General features: G+C 39.0%; 1 protein-coding gene across 1 annotated transcript in view; it reads left to right on the top strand.

The window, feature by feature from the left end:
- Window positions 1-872: 872 nt before the first annotated feature.
- Window positions 873-16862, top strand: part of LOC139448771 (E3 SUMO-protein ligase RanBP2-like) — a 61390-nt gene continuing 45400 nt past the window's right edge. The window contains exons 1-12 of the mRNA XM_071230307.1: window positions 873-941; window positions 4518-5584; window positions 5965-6030; window positions 6603-6719; window positions 7113-7274; window positions 7392-7508; window positions 7821-7996; window positions 8643-8715; window positions 9003-9253; window positions 11512-11642; window positions 11900-12029; window positions 13502-13595. Coding sequence (XP_071086408.1) covers window positions 877-941; window positions 4518-5584; window positions 5965-6030; window positions 6603-6719; window positions 7113-7274; window positions 7392-7508; window positions 7821-7996; window positions 8643-8715; window positions 9003-9253; window positions 11512-11642; window positions 11900-12029; window positions 13502-13595 — 2449 coding nt within the window. The 5' untranslated portion in view covers window positions 873-876. The remainder of the gene's footprint in view (window positions 942-4517; window positions 5585-5964; window positions 6031-6602; window positions 6720-7112; window positions 7275-7391; window positions 7509-7820; window positions 7997-8642; window positions 8716-9002; window positions 9254-11511; window positions 11643-11899; window positions 12030-13501; window positions 13596-16862) is intronic.

Raw genomic sequence — 16862 nt, 5'->3', positions numbered from 1 at the left:
TTAATCCTTATCCTTACTGTACATCTGGATTCATCGCCCATGTGTTTCATTGCCTTGATTCCCGACATGGGTACAGTGTGTGAAGCCCATTTCTGGTGCCCCCCTCCTTGATATTGCTTGAATATTGCTAAAAGCGTCATAAAACCATACACACCCACTCACTCATTACCTGTGTGCTGTTTGTATTCTTACTGTACATTTATGCTTCATCCAATTATCCGTATGCTACTTGTTATCTATTACCTGTTGTTGTCAATGTTAATCTGCAGCTTATCACAACATATCATGCTAATATATGCCTCTCATCACTTAATTGTTGTCACTCCAACTTGATAATGATTGAGAATCTACATCGAAACCGCGCTATCTGCAATATACCAGCAGTTGTTATAAAGTTGTACGTTTTCTTTCTTACAAACGTTCTCACTTACTCATTATCGTGCATGTAATATATATAAGCGTTGCCACAACCTTACATGTCCATCGACTATATTCACTGTGGACTTGCTGTGCAGGGAAAAGATTATCTGTATTGATTTTTGTCAGTGTTTACCTGCTGATAAGAGGCCCCAATGTAAGGCAAGTGTTTACAAAAGGCAGAAATGCACTGCACAAGGTAAGGTTACCGGCATGCGCTTCGTACTGATTTCGACGTCGGTTTCCACCCCACCCCCCACTGAGCTGTATAACACACTGTGCAAATTATTATCTGTCTGGTGATAAGAGGCCCTAATGTAGGGCAAGTGGTTAAACTCTGGCCATATGCAGTGACTGCATTGCAGGCTGAGGGACGCTAGGTATTCGGTTTCCAGTATTTCTATGGATTTTCACCTTGCGTTCACCTTCACCAACGAGGAATCAGCAACGAGGAAGAACATGGTGGGGTCTTTCTTTTCCCAGATACTAGAGAAAGTCACAGGATATTTTGTTCGTTCAGAAAGGTCAGTTTCAAAGAATGAATTGTTAATGTACTAAAATAGTAATATAACTTTGTACCAATGGCGTTGTTGGCTTTATCTGATGAAGGATAATTGACATGTCGGTCACATGGGCCGAGTTCGAATATATTTCAGTTACCTTTAAGTTATAACAATACTAAGAGTATGTTCATGTGACCCAACATCATTTAGCAGATACAAATACTGTGTTTTCATACTGAGAAACACATTCGTCTTTTCCGCATTCTACCATTGCAAAGTTAATCACGAACTCTTTGGTGATTGAAGCGACGTTGTTTGAGCTCATTATTTTGAGTGTGTTGCCGATCAGAATCAGTGATAATAGTGTTTATACCAAGTATTGCACTGTACATGCTCCAACATTGTAGTTTTAGATAATTAAACTTTTCCAGCATATAAGGCAGAACTGAAAGTGTGTGGCATGGGTACGTAGTAAGTCATGAAGTGGAGACCCCCAAAAACCTAAAGCAAGACTTGTTACTAATATGACATCCAATCAGTTCATTTGTTTGTGATTTGGTACCTCCCGTTGACCAATCCATATCTGGTATTTTCCAATATATTATGAATGAGCATTAATCATCCGCCAGTCCACAATTCTGTTGTGTAATGTTAACACATTTTAAGGACAACCACATTTAGTTGTTCAATTTAGTGTCACAGTTGGACTGGCTGTGCATCAAGCCCACTAATTCTTGACGGATAGGCAAGTTTCATGTTCATAATCATGAATACTGATTGCAATATTGATATTAGTGTTTTGAAATGACAACACCCAGTCGATTATTTGTCCATATGGTGATGCATCTCTGGTGTTTCTTAAAAACACAGAATTGTCTTTCCTGAGTAGATTTGTCAATACAGAATAGTGGTACGTGTCAATTCCCAAATTAAAAGAATATGTTAACCAAGAAATCTGTACGTAAATGAATTTAGTGTGACACCAACAAACAATCAACAATTGTATAACACAATTAACTAGATTTACAAATAAATACAAATTGCTGCACAGCAATTACAATGACAGTATGCAATAGAGTAGTAGTTCCATATTCAATGGCAGTATCAAATGCAAATATTGATGGTAGTGGTAATCAAAACGTTCAGTGATAATAATATTCACCTATCCACAACAGTGGTCAAGCTTGCGAAATATGCCGGAAATGGGAATTCAGGGCAATATGTGATCTTCGCTCAACTGATCTCTTGTTGTAATGACAGATGAAATGTGAGATGAGACAGGGACGCGCGAGCTCGACTTATATAGTCTATCCAGCTTCCAGCACAGTGCTAGACCTGTCCAGTGCCACTTGAACATGACAGAATATTCCACATGTTTCTGTAACCTTGAAATAAATCCATTCTATTTCGGAAGTTTACAGATAATTCGAGCATCTAAATATAATTCCTTCCTCACCGCTGCTTACATTAAATAGTATTACATTCCTGACATATATAGAGTAGCGGCCAATCCTTAAAAAGAGGCTTATTTAAGGAGTAACCACTCCCCACAGTAGGACAAAGCACAACCACATTTTCTTCACATGATGTCATTTATGCATTAGAAAACGATTGCTGTGGTGATTTCGTTTGGAGGCAGACATGTTTTTTGTGTGGGAAAATACACATTTTAGTGTGTTAAAAGTAAGTAAATCAAATAAATGGGTCTAAACAAGTCAGTATGCATATTGCAATGGTCATTGGATAAACAAAATCAGTGTGCGGACTTAGGCAGATTACCATAGCACAAATAAACAATTCGCAAAATTGTTTAGGTCGAGTTATGGGCCAAAATGTGTCAAAAACAGGAAAAAATCACTCACTTTTCATTTTCAAACTATTACAAAACTAAAGATAATGTAACCTCCATACTGACAATCATGTCGTGTGATATCTCAAAATTTGCCTGAATGCTTTAGGAACTTACAAAAATAATCCACAATGAATGAAGGTATAATATAATGTATGAAAATTTAGTAAATGTGATCCCTCACAAACCCATCCTGTTAAGGAAACAACACATATATGATAACATATTTTTTAAAATACTATGACACCACTAACATTCTTATACACCAATTTGTTTGATTTGAACACATGAATCGTTTAAGTATCTTACAATCTTGACCTTGAGAAATGTTATTTATCCAATAGTGACTCATTACCAAATCCATTGTTTTTCCCCAATACAGTAAGATACATTTAGTCACTGCCAGCGCTGCCACGGTCACTCAAGCCTTCAGGTTCATATGACATATGATCTGTGACTGCAGATGAGATGGGTGATATAACAGCAGCCATATTGTCGTTTGAAAAATGGCTCTCAACATGTGTTACTTGGAAGCATCTTCTATAGGTGGAACATTGTAGCTGCCTTGTCAGTGTTGGAGGCCTGGACATAGCATATGTCATCCAGGGCGTTCAAAAGTATGGCGGGAGGACGAATGCTCTAGCAGTGTTTAGGGACATTTGTAGGTGGCTCAATCCAAACTGTCAACTTCTTCAACATTTCAACATGTGTCAGCAATGTCAAGAAAGCTGTCTTCTTTGAATTTATAACCAGACATCATTATAAGAATATCACGTTTCACAATGTTCTTCTAGATCACAATTACCAGCGTGCAATTGTCTTTCACGACTCACTTACAAATAGATAACAGAGAATACCCAGTCTCGATTATCTCAGCTCACTGCTATTGAACCTTGGGTCCAAAGCACTATATCGTTAAGTTAGAATTTGAGTTTAAATAAGTTTCATAAGATCTTATCCTTATCCAACTAATATAATATGTAAATAGGCAATGGACAATGGGCAAACGACAGACAGGGGTAATTAGGACTGATAGGTAATAGCAATAGAAGTGTCAATGGCCAAATGAAAGCCAGCTGGATAAATAGCACAGACAATAATCAAAGCAATCCCAAGCACTTAGCAGATAGGTTCCTTAGTCACGGTTCATGGCTGGCTGGTGTCTCCAGATGGAGTTTCTTGTTATAATTTTCTTTGACGCCAGTTGTTGGTAGACAGAACTTAGGTGGCTTCCAACATGATGTTATGGTCATGGTTCTTGTTCGGAAATAGCGGATTTCAGTTCTACTCTGTTGATGTTCTTTGAGTCTGGTCTTGAGGGATCTGAGCGTTTCTCCAATGTATTGGTTGCTACAGTTGCAGGAGATCTGGCGTAAACATCCTCTCGGAATGGGACATGCGCTGCTGGTGCCTCTGCCATTGGCTCGGAGACTGTTAACTGTTCCATCTTACCATTGCTAATCACCTACAAAAAAGATAAGGAAAACTTAAGTTTGCTTTGTTCTACTGTGGGGAGGGGTATGTCGGCAGTTTGGGGATCTGGCCACATAGTGCTGTCGACTTGTGATGTTATTACTCAATGTGTATGACAGTAGCATGTTTATTACATAGATGTGTCGAGTATATGCCGCATTGACATCAGTCATGCTTGCTACTTTAATTGGAGTCCCTAAGGGATATCAAAATAGAAATGGCAGCACCTGAGATAGGTTCAAGCCGATTAAATATGAAAACTCATTTGTTTGCAGATACGTCTTAAAAGAAACTACGTCCAGGAATACGACACTGCATCAATGTGGAGTGTGTGAAACTCCTTACACGTTCGGTGGACCCGATCCATACCTACTTCCTTGTCTACATTCAGTGTGTCAGACATGCCATGATGCTGACAACACTGACACTATACGATGTGGCATTTGTCAGGAGGACTTCAAGAGGAATGATGTTGGCAACACTAAGGATGTTGTAACAACAAAACAGATGTTGTTGTCAACCATTCAAAACAACGCTTGGGCGGTTTTATGCACCAATAACAACGATGGCAATCAAGCCATGTCCTGGTGCCTGGAGTGCGAAGTGTTTCTGTGTGAACACTGTCAAGTTTCCCATGAAGACCTGAAGGTAGCCCGGAGTCATCACGTCTTATCTATAGCTGAACTGACACGTGACTTCAAGCGGTACACCCCTCAAACAAAGTATTGTAAAATTCATGAGCAGTACATCAAGGAGCTGTTTGACGAAAGCTGTGGCCTCATTTTATGTGCAATGTGTGTTTTAACACATCATAAAAACTGTAGTACAACCACAATCATAAACGCTGATCCTGCGGAAAACACTCTCAAGGAAGGTATTGAGCATGTTTCAGAAAGGCTTAGTCTTGTCAAAGATTTAGAAGGCAAAGTTGATGGTCTTGAATTGGATATTGAGCGTAATACTCAAGATCTTAAAGAAGAGATAAAACATACATTTGGGCAGCTAAGGAGTGTTTTAGACCAGAGAGAAAATGAGGAATTACTGGAATTAGAAAAGTGCAAAGAAGCAGAGAAGGCCTCAAATGCGTCTCTTCGGATGTTACTTCAACATGAAGATTCTTCATGTGAAACTTTGCTTCATTTTATCCAGAGCTGTCTTGAACTGTGTGCTCCTACTGAAGTCCTCTCATTGAAGAAGGAAATAGAAGCCAAGATAATTGCTAACAGTGCCACAAAATTACCACAATGTATCCGCCAAAAGTCATCAATCACATTTTCACAAATGGGCCTCCGACCTTTGACAGAATCAATGGCAATGTTTGGAGAGACATGCACTGCTTACTGTAAGTATGGACACCTTTCAATAATGTACTTGTATATGTTGACAATATCAACGGATACCCTTTCAAGGTGAACGGACACAGACTCATGTACCAATACACCCTTGTAACCTTGTCCCTAGCTCATAACAAACAGTGTTTTTTGCATTGCCTTGGCCATGGCTACATGGCTCATAGATTAAAATGGCATAATTGTCTATCTGTCTACGGTTTTGTCCAGCTAAAACTAGGTTATTACCTATGCGACAATAACTGATTATGGCAGGCTAACCGTCAATCTACACGTCTCCTGTACCAGCTACAGAAACACACATTTCTCCATCAGCCTTGACAGCATCAAACTCCGTTTTTTAAAGTTTATTTAGGTTCGTTTATCATTACAGCTAAATCTGAGGAGACAAGTCCAGCACCAACAATAGGTTCAGTTCAAGTTTCAAGCAGTGCTGGTAGTAAGTGATTTTGGTTTATATCATTTACACTTCCATGAAGTAATGAGTATTGATAGTCCTCTGGAGCTTTGTTTGAATTCAAGATGAGTGTCAGAATTAAGCATGCAAGTCAGTGGGTCTTTGTCATAACCACCATGTTAATACAAATATATAGAGACCTCAGGGTCCTCGTTTAACTCTAGCACTGAATATCCAACTGTTGTGAAACTGATACCAGATAGGATTTGAGGGCAGTAAGTAATGAGAGTAATTGGATGGTGACAGGGAAGAGCTTCTATGTAACATGCTTAAATTCTATTTTCCTTTAATTCACAAATATCCCTGTGGTGACTCCTGGTTGGAATTCCCCAGCAATCTATGCTGGTCATAAGAGACAACTTAACGGATTGGGTGGTCATACTCTTTGACTTGGTGTTAACGGCATGGATTGTTGCTCACAATATCAATCACTGGATTGTCATGGCCCAGATTTGATTTTTTACAGGCTGCTATCATGTAGCCTCACTATTAAATAGTGCAGAGTTGAACACCGAAGGCAATGATGTTTGCATTAATGACTTATTGACCATCAGGTTTTGCAGGCAGTACTGGTGCCAGTGAAGGGTTCTGCATGTTTGGTCAGGCTTCAGGCATGTCCTTCTCTACCCTAGCTGCACAGGGAGATGCAGTTGGTTATGCTTTCAAGAAAGGCAAGTAGACAGTTACCATCATCAGTCCTAGAATTGTTTGCAGCCTGTTCAACCCCAAATGTAATTACCAGCATTCTTCTCCCCTAAGTCAGAAGCAAATGTCTAAATTTTCCAAATTGGAATTAAAATGCTCGTAATTGATGTCAATATATAGTTACATCTTATGTGATCATTTGGTCAAATGTATTTCACTCATATTAGGATCAATAAAGAGGAAGAGGCTTAATGCTTAGTTCACAGGATTGAATGTGACCTCTAAATTGAAGGAGAAAGGTACGATAAAATAAGTTCTTTCTCCATTTTGCTTGCAAGGTGCCTTTTGTTTGGAATCTTAGTCCCTTCCCAGGTATTAGCATAGCGCTTGGCCTGACATTCTATGTTTTTCTCTGGCAGATGAGAACCGACCATTCCAGTGGTCAGGAGCAGATCAGCAGGTCTTTGGGACTTCCGAAAGAGGCAACAGGACCAATGTTGATGATGATGATGTTGTGCAGAGTGATTACATTGACTTTAAGCCCATCATTGACCTTCCAGAACTAGTTGAAGTCAAAACAGGTGAGTTCAAGGCCAAATTGTGCTTTCCTGTTCATATAATGTCTTTTTTGTGAGTTATTGTTTTGTTTTTGGCATAGTTTGTCTGCATATGTGATATGGATGTAAATGTCCTTGCAGGGGATGAAGGTTGGGAGGTGGTGTACTGCCAGAGATCGAAGCTGTTCCGATTTGTGCGGGATTCCAACCAGTGGAAGGAGAGAGCTGTGGGAGACATGAAGATCCTCAAACAAGATGGTTAGTCTGGCATCTTGTGTATTGGCATATTTCATCTAGACTCCTACCTACAGGCCACCACATATAGCTTGAATCAACCAACAGAGAACCTTTTTATGTGAAAAACATGCTTGTCATAAGCATGATGAGGGCAGGGTTCCAAGTTTAGTCTACTGTTCCACTGAAACTAGTCCAAGAACCGTATTGTAATATTAAACAACAGTAGACTCTTTGAAAATGTGTTGTTCAGTTCTTCTGTCTGAACAATGTTTTAGATCAATAACATGATAAAACCTTTATATATGTTTTCCATTCTGCTTTCTGTCCTTGTAGATAAATACCGATTGCTGATGAGGCAAGATCAAGTACACAAAGTAGCATGTAATCATCTGATAGCTGGCAATATGACTCTGTCTCCCATGTCAACGTCAGAGACAGCCTGGTGCTGGACTGCTCAAGACTATGCTGAGAACGAGGCCAAGGTTGAACAGTTTGCCCTCAGGTTCAAGGTCAGTCACCACTGAAATAACAGACATGTCTTGGGCAGCATTACATTTTGAGACGTCAATTTGCATCTTTATTTCAGTAAAGAAAGGATTTAAAGCTTTTGGGGGTAGAGGGATGATCTATCCCCAGGATGTACCAACAAAATTAATTTGTATGCTGCACTAGTTGGATTAAAGTGTTTGGCTCCTCCATTAACGAAAAGAAATGCATGTTTTGAAGTAATGGAAAACAAATAGTGTCTCTGACAAACATCCTTGGCTCTCGCTAGAATATACAATGATGGGTTTGTAAGTAAAGCACTATAGATAATTATTTCTTGTACATCCATTGTTTATCATCTTCCCGTTTTGAAAAAAAGACCTAGGGGATATAACGATCAACATGTCTGTCCGTCTGTCCTCTATCAGACCAGTATATTTGTGAACTGGTGCCTTTTGATAATTTGGGATACTGAAAAATACTGAACAGCAATATATTTTCCTTCACTGAACTGTAGGTAACCAATGGCAATGAACCAAAAGTGGGGTATAAGTGTCCGAACTCCATTTCTGAATTGCACCAGAATGGAGAAGATATGTCATCTCCTGGTTCTGGTTTAGGATTGACTGTGTATGTCGTCATCTCATGTGAGTGAGTCTTGTGTTGCAGACAGAGGAGCTGGCCAGACAGTTCAAAAAGAAGTTTGAGGAGGTTCAGGAGCTAGTCAGGGCAACGGAATCTGGTAAGACTTTGTGTCAGGGTGCTACCTCTTACCCACTGAACCAAAGTAAATAAATATAAACCTTCTGGATGATCATTTTTCATAGCTGTTTAACATTATCTGAGTCGTATAGAATAGAGTTATTCTTGTTCAAACAAAGTTTAATATTTATAGTGTATTTGTGTCATTTGATACTATAAAGATTCTTAATAAACAAAACTCACTGTGACCATTTTGCTGCAACTTTGAATAAAACGGTTTATCTGTCACCTGAAGTATTTCTAAAAGAGGAACTGATGTACTTCCAGCATCTCCAGCCAAGAATACCAACCACTTGGCAGCTGTGTCCAAAAGCCAGGACGTTTCTGTGACAGAGGAGGATGAGGATGAGGAGGAGGAGGAGGAGGAGGAGGAGGAGGAGGAGGAGGAAGATGACGATTCCGAGTACGTCTCTGTGACAGGGGATGAGGATGAGGAAGAAGATGACGATTCTGAGGAAGAAAGCATCATGTTTGAGAAGAGAGCTACGTTGACATATTTTGAGAATGATGAGTGGAAGGTAAGATACTGACCCTTTTTTATGTGTCGCACAGTATTGCAGTGATGTAGAGGGGTAGAAGAGACTTGTGTTGAAGATTTGCTTAAGAAAATGCAGACATTGGTCACTTCCATGCATAGGAATAATCTTTAAAACACTTTCTTTGTAAGTCCCACAGATACATTGCTCCAAAACTAGAACAGTCGAACCATGCAATCTTAAACCTTGCGGCACTGTGGTGTAACAGGTCATTCAATAATATATGATGGACAAATATCACGGACATCCAGAGAGATCAAGAAACAATATTAAATACGACTTAAAGTTTGCTGAGCATCAAATTGTGTGTACCTGTTGAAATAGCCAATATGGCGTGAAGACATGCTTAATGAACAAAAGTCTGTTTTCATGTGCCACACAATGCGTGACCAATGATCAGTCAGATCACTTGCCAACACGGTTTCCTGCTCTAAGATGGCATTAACGACACTGGCACGATCAGATCATGCGTTGACGTCCATGAGGAGGAAGTCCAGTCCGATTGCTTCAGCATACAATCTCACTTACACATCCAAAATGTCATCCCTGAAGCGCACACCTGTCACTGTGCTCCGCTGTAGGACATGGAGATCAGTTCTTCCAGCTCTACCCCAAATTATGATTAAGCCTCCTCCATTGCTGTCACGTTTGACTACCTTGGACTCCTGATATAATCTTTCTCCTTATCTACACCACACTCAGGCATGACAATCTGTGAAGTCAAGACAGTATCTTGATTCATCAGTAAATGGTACTGAAGCCCAGTCCTGGCCTGTCCACTTGTGGTGATCCTCAGACCAGTCCAAATGCGCCTGCCTGTGATGTTGAGTCTGATACATTCCCTCCGTAAATGGAGACAAGACTCAAGGAGACGATTACGCACTGTCTGAGTAGAAACATTAGTGTCACTGACGCTATGCAGGTCATTTCTGAGTGTGGTGGCAGTCACAAAATGATGATGTCTTGCTGCAATCAGGAGAAAACGGTCTTCCCGCTGTGTGGTGGAACGCTGTCTACCTAATGTCCCTGATCCCTGCTGATCATACTTTGGCAGACACCAAAGACGTTTGCAATGTGACGTTGTGTTGACCCAGTTTCAAACATGCCTATACATCTGCCTAAATCTACGTTCCTAAAACGACGTCTTTGACGCAGAGTGAGCATAAGTCCATAAGTTGTTGAAATCCTTAGTAGCAAATGTTGGTGTGCTCTCTGATAATAATGTGCAACGATTCTGTCATGATACCTCAAAACATAGGGTTTTCAAGCACCTTATGCACATCGTGCCCATGAATGCATGCTTCTGTCTGTTCATCATGAAACTGAGGTCTCACAGGGGTTACCCAATCATTGTAACCGGGATATTTATATCTTTATTTGTTGGATCATTTTTTTTATATCATCAAAACTTGATCCTTAGTAAACTTTTTGTAGTATAGATCCTTATAAAGCATAGCAGCAATAAGTTAACAGTTTTCAAAAATCAACAGCTGAATGAGTGGCACATATTATTTAGTCTGTCCAATTGACAAAACAACAACAAAGTGCCACTTTCATCTCAAGCTTATTAATTACCTGCTTTGATGTTTTGTTTGTTTCTTGTTTAACATTGCACTCTGCAATATTCCAGCTCTATGATGGCAGTCTGTAAATAATCGAGTCTGGACCAGACAATCCAATGATTAACATCATGAGCATTGATCTACGCAATGGGATAGCATGACATGCATCAACCAAGTCAGCGAGCCTGACCACCTGATCCCATAAGTCGCCTCTTACGACAAGCATAGTCGCCTTTTACGGGTTTCTGAAGACCTATTCTAGCCCACCTGCTTTGATAAGCACTTTTTGATGTACTAGTAACCAGGAAGTTACAGCGATGTTGGGTGTGCGAAGGAAAGGTGATAGATATGCACGCTGGAAGAATTCCTCTACGCTGTGTGAGATGCTTGTTTGTGCTTCTCAAAACTGTTAATGTTGCAAACTTCGAGATACATGTACACAGTTCTATATTTCAAGATAGTCGAAGGTTCAAGATAATGCTATGGGTTTTTTTTCATCCTGAATGTTAGATAAATGGACAAATATATAGTTATTTAGGTAGCTTAAAGCTGCTTAAAACCATACTAACATACTCATTCACTTACATACCTGTCACACAAGGGTTTCACAAATTCATTCACAAGTTGATATAACATGTTATTTGGAGTTGTTTTGAACGAGAATGATCTTCTTTCTAGAAACTTGGAATGGGCAACTTGAAGATTCTTTACAATGATGACCTGAACGGAAACCAGATTGACATGGAGACAGATGACAAAGAACAAAAAGTCTGCAACCATGTCATTTGTCGCGAACACTCAATAAAACTGTAAGTCAGATAAAAATACTTCACCTTGAAAATATATCCGCAGAATAATGACGCTAAAAAATGTGTGACTGTGTGATTGCGTGCGTGATCCCCTTTCCTTGAATACTTCAACAGTCAAGTTGCTAAAACCCTTAGCATCTTGAGGTTTGGCTTGATACCTGCACTATTGACCACTGGCTTGTCGTGTCACTCACCTGTGAAATGTCACCGATATTGCACACCTGATGTCATCCCTCTATGATTGTTTATATTTCCAGAGAGAAGCAGAAGAGAGCCTGTATGTGGAGTGCCCAAGACTTCTCAACAGAAGAGCCAGTCAGGAGGGACTTTAAGGCAGCTTTCAGCTCAGTAGCTGCTGCAGAGGAGTTTGCTAAATCTTTTATGGAGGTAAGACATGTTTGTTGTAGTTCAAAATATCTTACCCATTCCCATTCCTAGCTCAGCTAACTGAAAGTCAACTCATGTTAATGCCTATTTGTCCGGCATCTGTTGTGCATCATCCAAGGTAATCATCTTTTCAGAAACCTCCAAACCAATTAAGCTAAAACTTCACATGGTTGTTCCCACTAAAGGTAACATAGTGATTCGTGCAAGAGGTTCAAATGCGATTTTCAAAAAGGCAACCACGGCAGTCATATTGCAAAAACAATTATGGCCATTACTCAGCCATTTTCTTTTCCAAATTGAATGCAGTTTGGTACATGTGTAGATGGTAGTGGAGCCGACGCGTATATTCCGTTTTTCATGATATTTATAATTTTGACCTTCATACTTTGACCATGCTTCTAAATTCTCTTAATGTGTATTTCACTGCACTCAAAACATCATCAGAAACCACTTGACCAATAAAGCATGCTTGTTTCCACCAATGATGACACCTGAATCTGTTCAAGAGGTTCGAATTCAAGTCCAATTTTCAACAGCAGTCTATTAAAATCCTATTTATGGCGATTACTTTGTCATTTTGGTTTCAAAATGGAATGAAATTTGGAACATGTGTTTTAGTTGTGGGGTCCAAGAAATATGTCCCGGGTTTTTTGGAGTGATATGTTGAACCTTGACCTTAATTTGACCTTTGCACTTCATCCACACAGAAAGCTGAAACTTTTTGTGGCCATTACTCAGCCGTATCTGTTGAAAAGACAACACAATTTGGTCAATGTGTATTTAGCGGAGGGTTTGACACATATGTTCTCTTTTAGGCAATATTTTACATTTTACCTTGATTTGACAGTTCTTAAAATCTCTCAAAGGCATATTTGCTCTGTAAATTCCTCCTCTGAAATTGAAAGACGGAGGAAGCTGAACTTCGACATGGACACATATATTTTAAGTGCCTGACTTTGTTGACATATTCTTTTGACTACATATTAAGGTGAGGTACAGTGCTCGTGACAGCAGTTTCATTGAAAGTATCATTACTCCTTATGAATAGCTTTATTGGTGAGATTTAAAATGAATTGATGATTGGAAGTGTATATAAATGTATATATGTATAAACTTGATGGATCCAGAAGAACGTTAATGTGTGTTTAGACTTAATATATTTTTTGACCCATGAAGATTCGGGGTGGAATAGGTCTTTGGAACTCATGCTTGCTGTAAAGGCGACTAAGTGGATCAGGTGGTCTGGCTCGCTGACTTGGTTGATGCATATCATCGTATTCCAGTTACATGGATCGATGCTCATGACGTCACTGGATTGTCTGGTCCAGACTCGATTATTTACAGACTGCCGTCATATAGCTGGAATATTGCTGAGTGCGGCGTTAAACAACAAAGAAACAAACAAATATATCTTATTTTATATAGGTTTTAGTGTTGAAAGAACTGACAAGGTTTTGTTGTTGTGGTTTTAGGGTGTGAGCTTAGCCCGAGATTCTGAGTTGTCAGAGAGGATTTCACATGAAATGGATACACCTGTTATATTTTCTCACGACGATGCTACCGGAGGTAAGTCTCAACTGAAAATATTATGACCTGTTGGTCAGAGTGTGCAGTAACATGTGTGATCCAACTGTGTTTTGTGACAAGCTTCACCATATAGAAACAGTTACTTCCAAAGAAACTTTCTCCAAATCATGAAGAAAATGCTTTTGTTAGTTTTTAGTTGATCAAGATGAGTTAGACATACATTGATCAGTTGACTTACTGATGTGTGTATGTTGACCACCAGCTGTGTTCATAGGAAGAATCGTGCTTTTCAACTTCAGAAACAGATGTTCACTTACACAGCACCTTCAACTTATTAGCTGCACAACTTGAACTTGCATTGCATGACTTGAACTTCGATTGCATGGAGGGTCTGATTTTGTGGGCGTTGTGCTGCTTCATTCCACGATATACTAACATGCATTTGTGAGTGAGTGAAGAGATTGATGTGGATACTGAGAGATTAATTTTGCAACAGACACCAAACTGAGTAATGAATCCTTGTCATGCAGAATGTCTAGCCTAAGGAGCTGTGTATCTTCCTTTGATGTTGTGATCATGGACACAGTGGAATAGCTTCGCACCCAGTGCCCAATTCTTGTTACAAAAGGCAACAAAATTTGTGGTCTCCATCATTACCTAGTTTTTGATGCAAGGCTAAATAACTAGGCATGACTGAGTTTTGTCCCTTAGCTCCATCCAGATCAGTTGATCAAAGGTCCGATTTGGTTATGACCCTTGGGAAGGGAAATTCCATAGTGTTTATCTCAATTCAATAGTTTTCTTGGAAAGAAAAGTTTAAAAGCTTTAGAAATTACTGGCTATTCAATCTTTTTTGTCACCCTTGAATGACATGCCTGGGTAACATCCTACAAGTGGCCAAGGCAATTATCTAAGACTTAGCTAACACGCCAAGATATATGCAATGGTCTTTTCAAGCAGCCACAATACCAACTCACTAACAACAGAAACAGGTTGATGTAGAATCTAATTCTCTCACTCATTCATGTTAATTGTGTGTTTTGTGGTGGTGGTGGTGGTGGTAAGTGCTTTACTTTGAAATACTCATTTCTTTCCTTTCTACTTGAATATCTGTTGAGGATCATGGGTTGTGTTGATACATGATCAAATTAGAGGTGTAACGATATGATGGGGTCGCGATACGATACATATCCCAATACAATGGGTGCGATACGATTTGTATCCCGATATAGCACTTTTTTTTCCAAAAGTTGATATTCCTTCTTTTTGCAGGTGAATCACATAATGAATCATATGTTTAATATTTCGGAGATCCAAATGGGATATTGTAGGGCAGAAACATATAGGCCAGAGGGCACTGTAAATGTTGTGTCAAATATAGCCAAACTGGGAATCTGCATTAGCTGGTTGATGAACAGTTATCATTCAGGTGTGTTTTTTGCAAATATAACTTGTAATGTAATGTAACGTAACGTATTTATGGTGATAGAGGGTTTGAAAATCGATGTATTGTTTCGTGGGCCTCATATTGTGAGACAATACTGTATTGCCGTATCGTTACAAAACTAGATCAAATGAGCAATAGCATTGAGTAACTTAAATGACAACATATTTAAGACTTTCATTCTACATTCTTTTCATCCTGTATCTGTATTACTGTCATGACGAAATAACATTGTAATAATAGAACGTGTGTAGTGATTAATAGCCATATTACCCTGTGTTATCTTTAACCTGTCATCGCAGGGCATGAGATCCCCATTGATGGAAGCATACTTTTATCCCTTGTGGATATGGGTGGCAGTGGCCAATGTGAGACGAGGATACAGCCAGGTGAAAGTGAGGGCAGCCAATCAGCAGCCTCATCACAAACATGGGAGGGTGTGTCAGCCACTGATGCTTCCTCAGTTGTTTCATGTTCGCCTAAGCTGTCTGCTCTCTTAAGTTAAGAGTCTTAGAGGAAGGTAATTAAATGTGTTGCCCTTCAGTGACTAAACTTTTGAAAGGGACATTCCGTAAATGCCTTTCTATTCCACCGAGTACTGAAAGATCTGCATTTGAAGGTTTCTGACGTTTACAAAATATTATATCTGTAACTGTTGACGTCTTGTTTACTTAAGTTTACTGCTTAATACTGATGCCCCTTATATGCAAACCATGCAGTAGCCATGCAATGTGAATAAATGATTACAAGAGGTTTAATTTGACAGATTTTTCTACTGAAAAAGAAATATCTTATTAAAATAACATTAACCCAGATATATTAACTAATCATTGTTTTAATGTTTTCAGACTAGAAAATATGAAGAAAAAGAAGAATTAGGCAAATTGGAATATATGTGTGTACAAAGTGAAAGAATATTTCTGGACAATAAATGAAAGGTTTTGTTGCCACCTGACAGACCTGGTGAACAAATTATTTTTTAGTTGCTTGGCAACCCCATGTCCATACTAAGTTGCCATGCAGTAATGACATCACAAATCATGAAATTTGGTGCCTGTGTCCATACATGTGTGCGGAATATTTTGAACCTGAACTTGCAGGCATTTTGCCCTTTCTGTACATGATGAAAAAGGCGAAATATTTAAAGATGATTGTCTCTCAGTGTTATTACATCAATGTCATTAATATGAATAATTAGATTAGCAAGATGGTATTATATCCAAGGATTCCTTTGTCATCTTTTATAGAAGTGCATTTCATGTTTCATCAAAATGACATAGTGCTAATTCAAGAATGGTAGATCTAGCTAAGCTTCTGAATTTCACACATCATACAAGTAATTCATGGAATTTTCTGTTGTAAATATCAGGTCAGCATCCTCATCAACATTCATCCAACATATGTATTGCTTGAAAAAACATTGTTGTAAATACATGAATAAATACCCCTGTTGTTACTGTTTACTGAATCATATTTTGTTATTCTATTATGCAAAGTAGAAAAGCTTGTGCAAGTGACAGGTGTATTTGTATTGCAGACCTTTGGCCCAAAGTACTGCATATACAAAACATTTACAGTGGGTTGATATTCATTATGATACACAATTAACACACGTTAATGGGCACATTTCATGTAATTACACTTCCCAATAGTTATATTGGTAAATTCCTTTTTAGGTGTAAGACATATCTCTACTAGGATAGGTATAATCAAGTGGTATAAAGTTTTCTTTGCTTGACATGATGGGGACATACAAGGAATAAATGGAACCCGTCTTCAGTACAATTGCCATTACAATGTGTGCATAAAAACATTTTTGGATCAATTTGCATCGTTTCAACTTATGGGACGATGAACGAAAC

Source organism: Haliotis cracherodii, unplaced genomic scaffold, assembly GCF_022045235.1.
Source record: "Haliotis cracherodii isolate W230 unplaced genomic scaffold, xgHalCrac1.p SCAF_7, whole genome shotgun sequence".
NCBI classification, from domain to species: domain Eukaryota; kingdom Metazoa; phylum Mollusca; class Gastropoda; order Lepetellida; family Haliotidae; genus Haliotis; species Haliotis cracherodii.
This window is presented reverse-complemented; position numbering and strand designations above follow the sequence as displayed.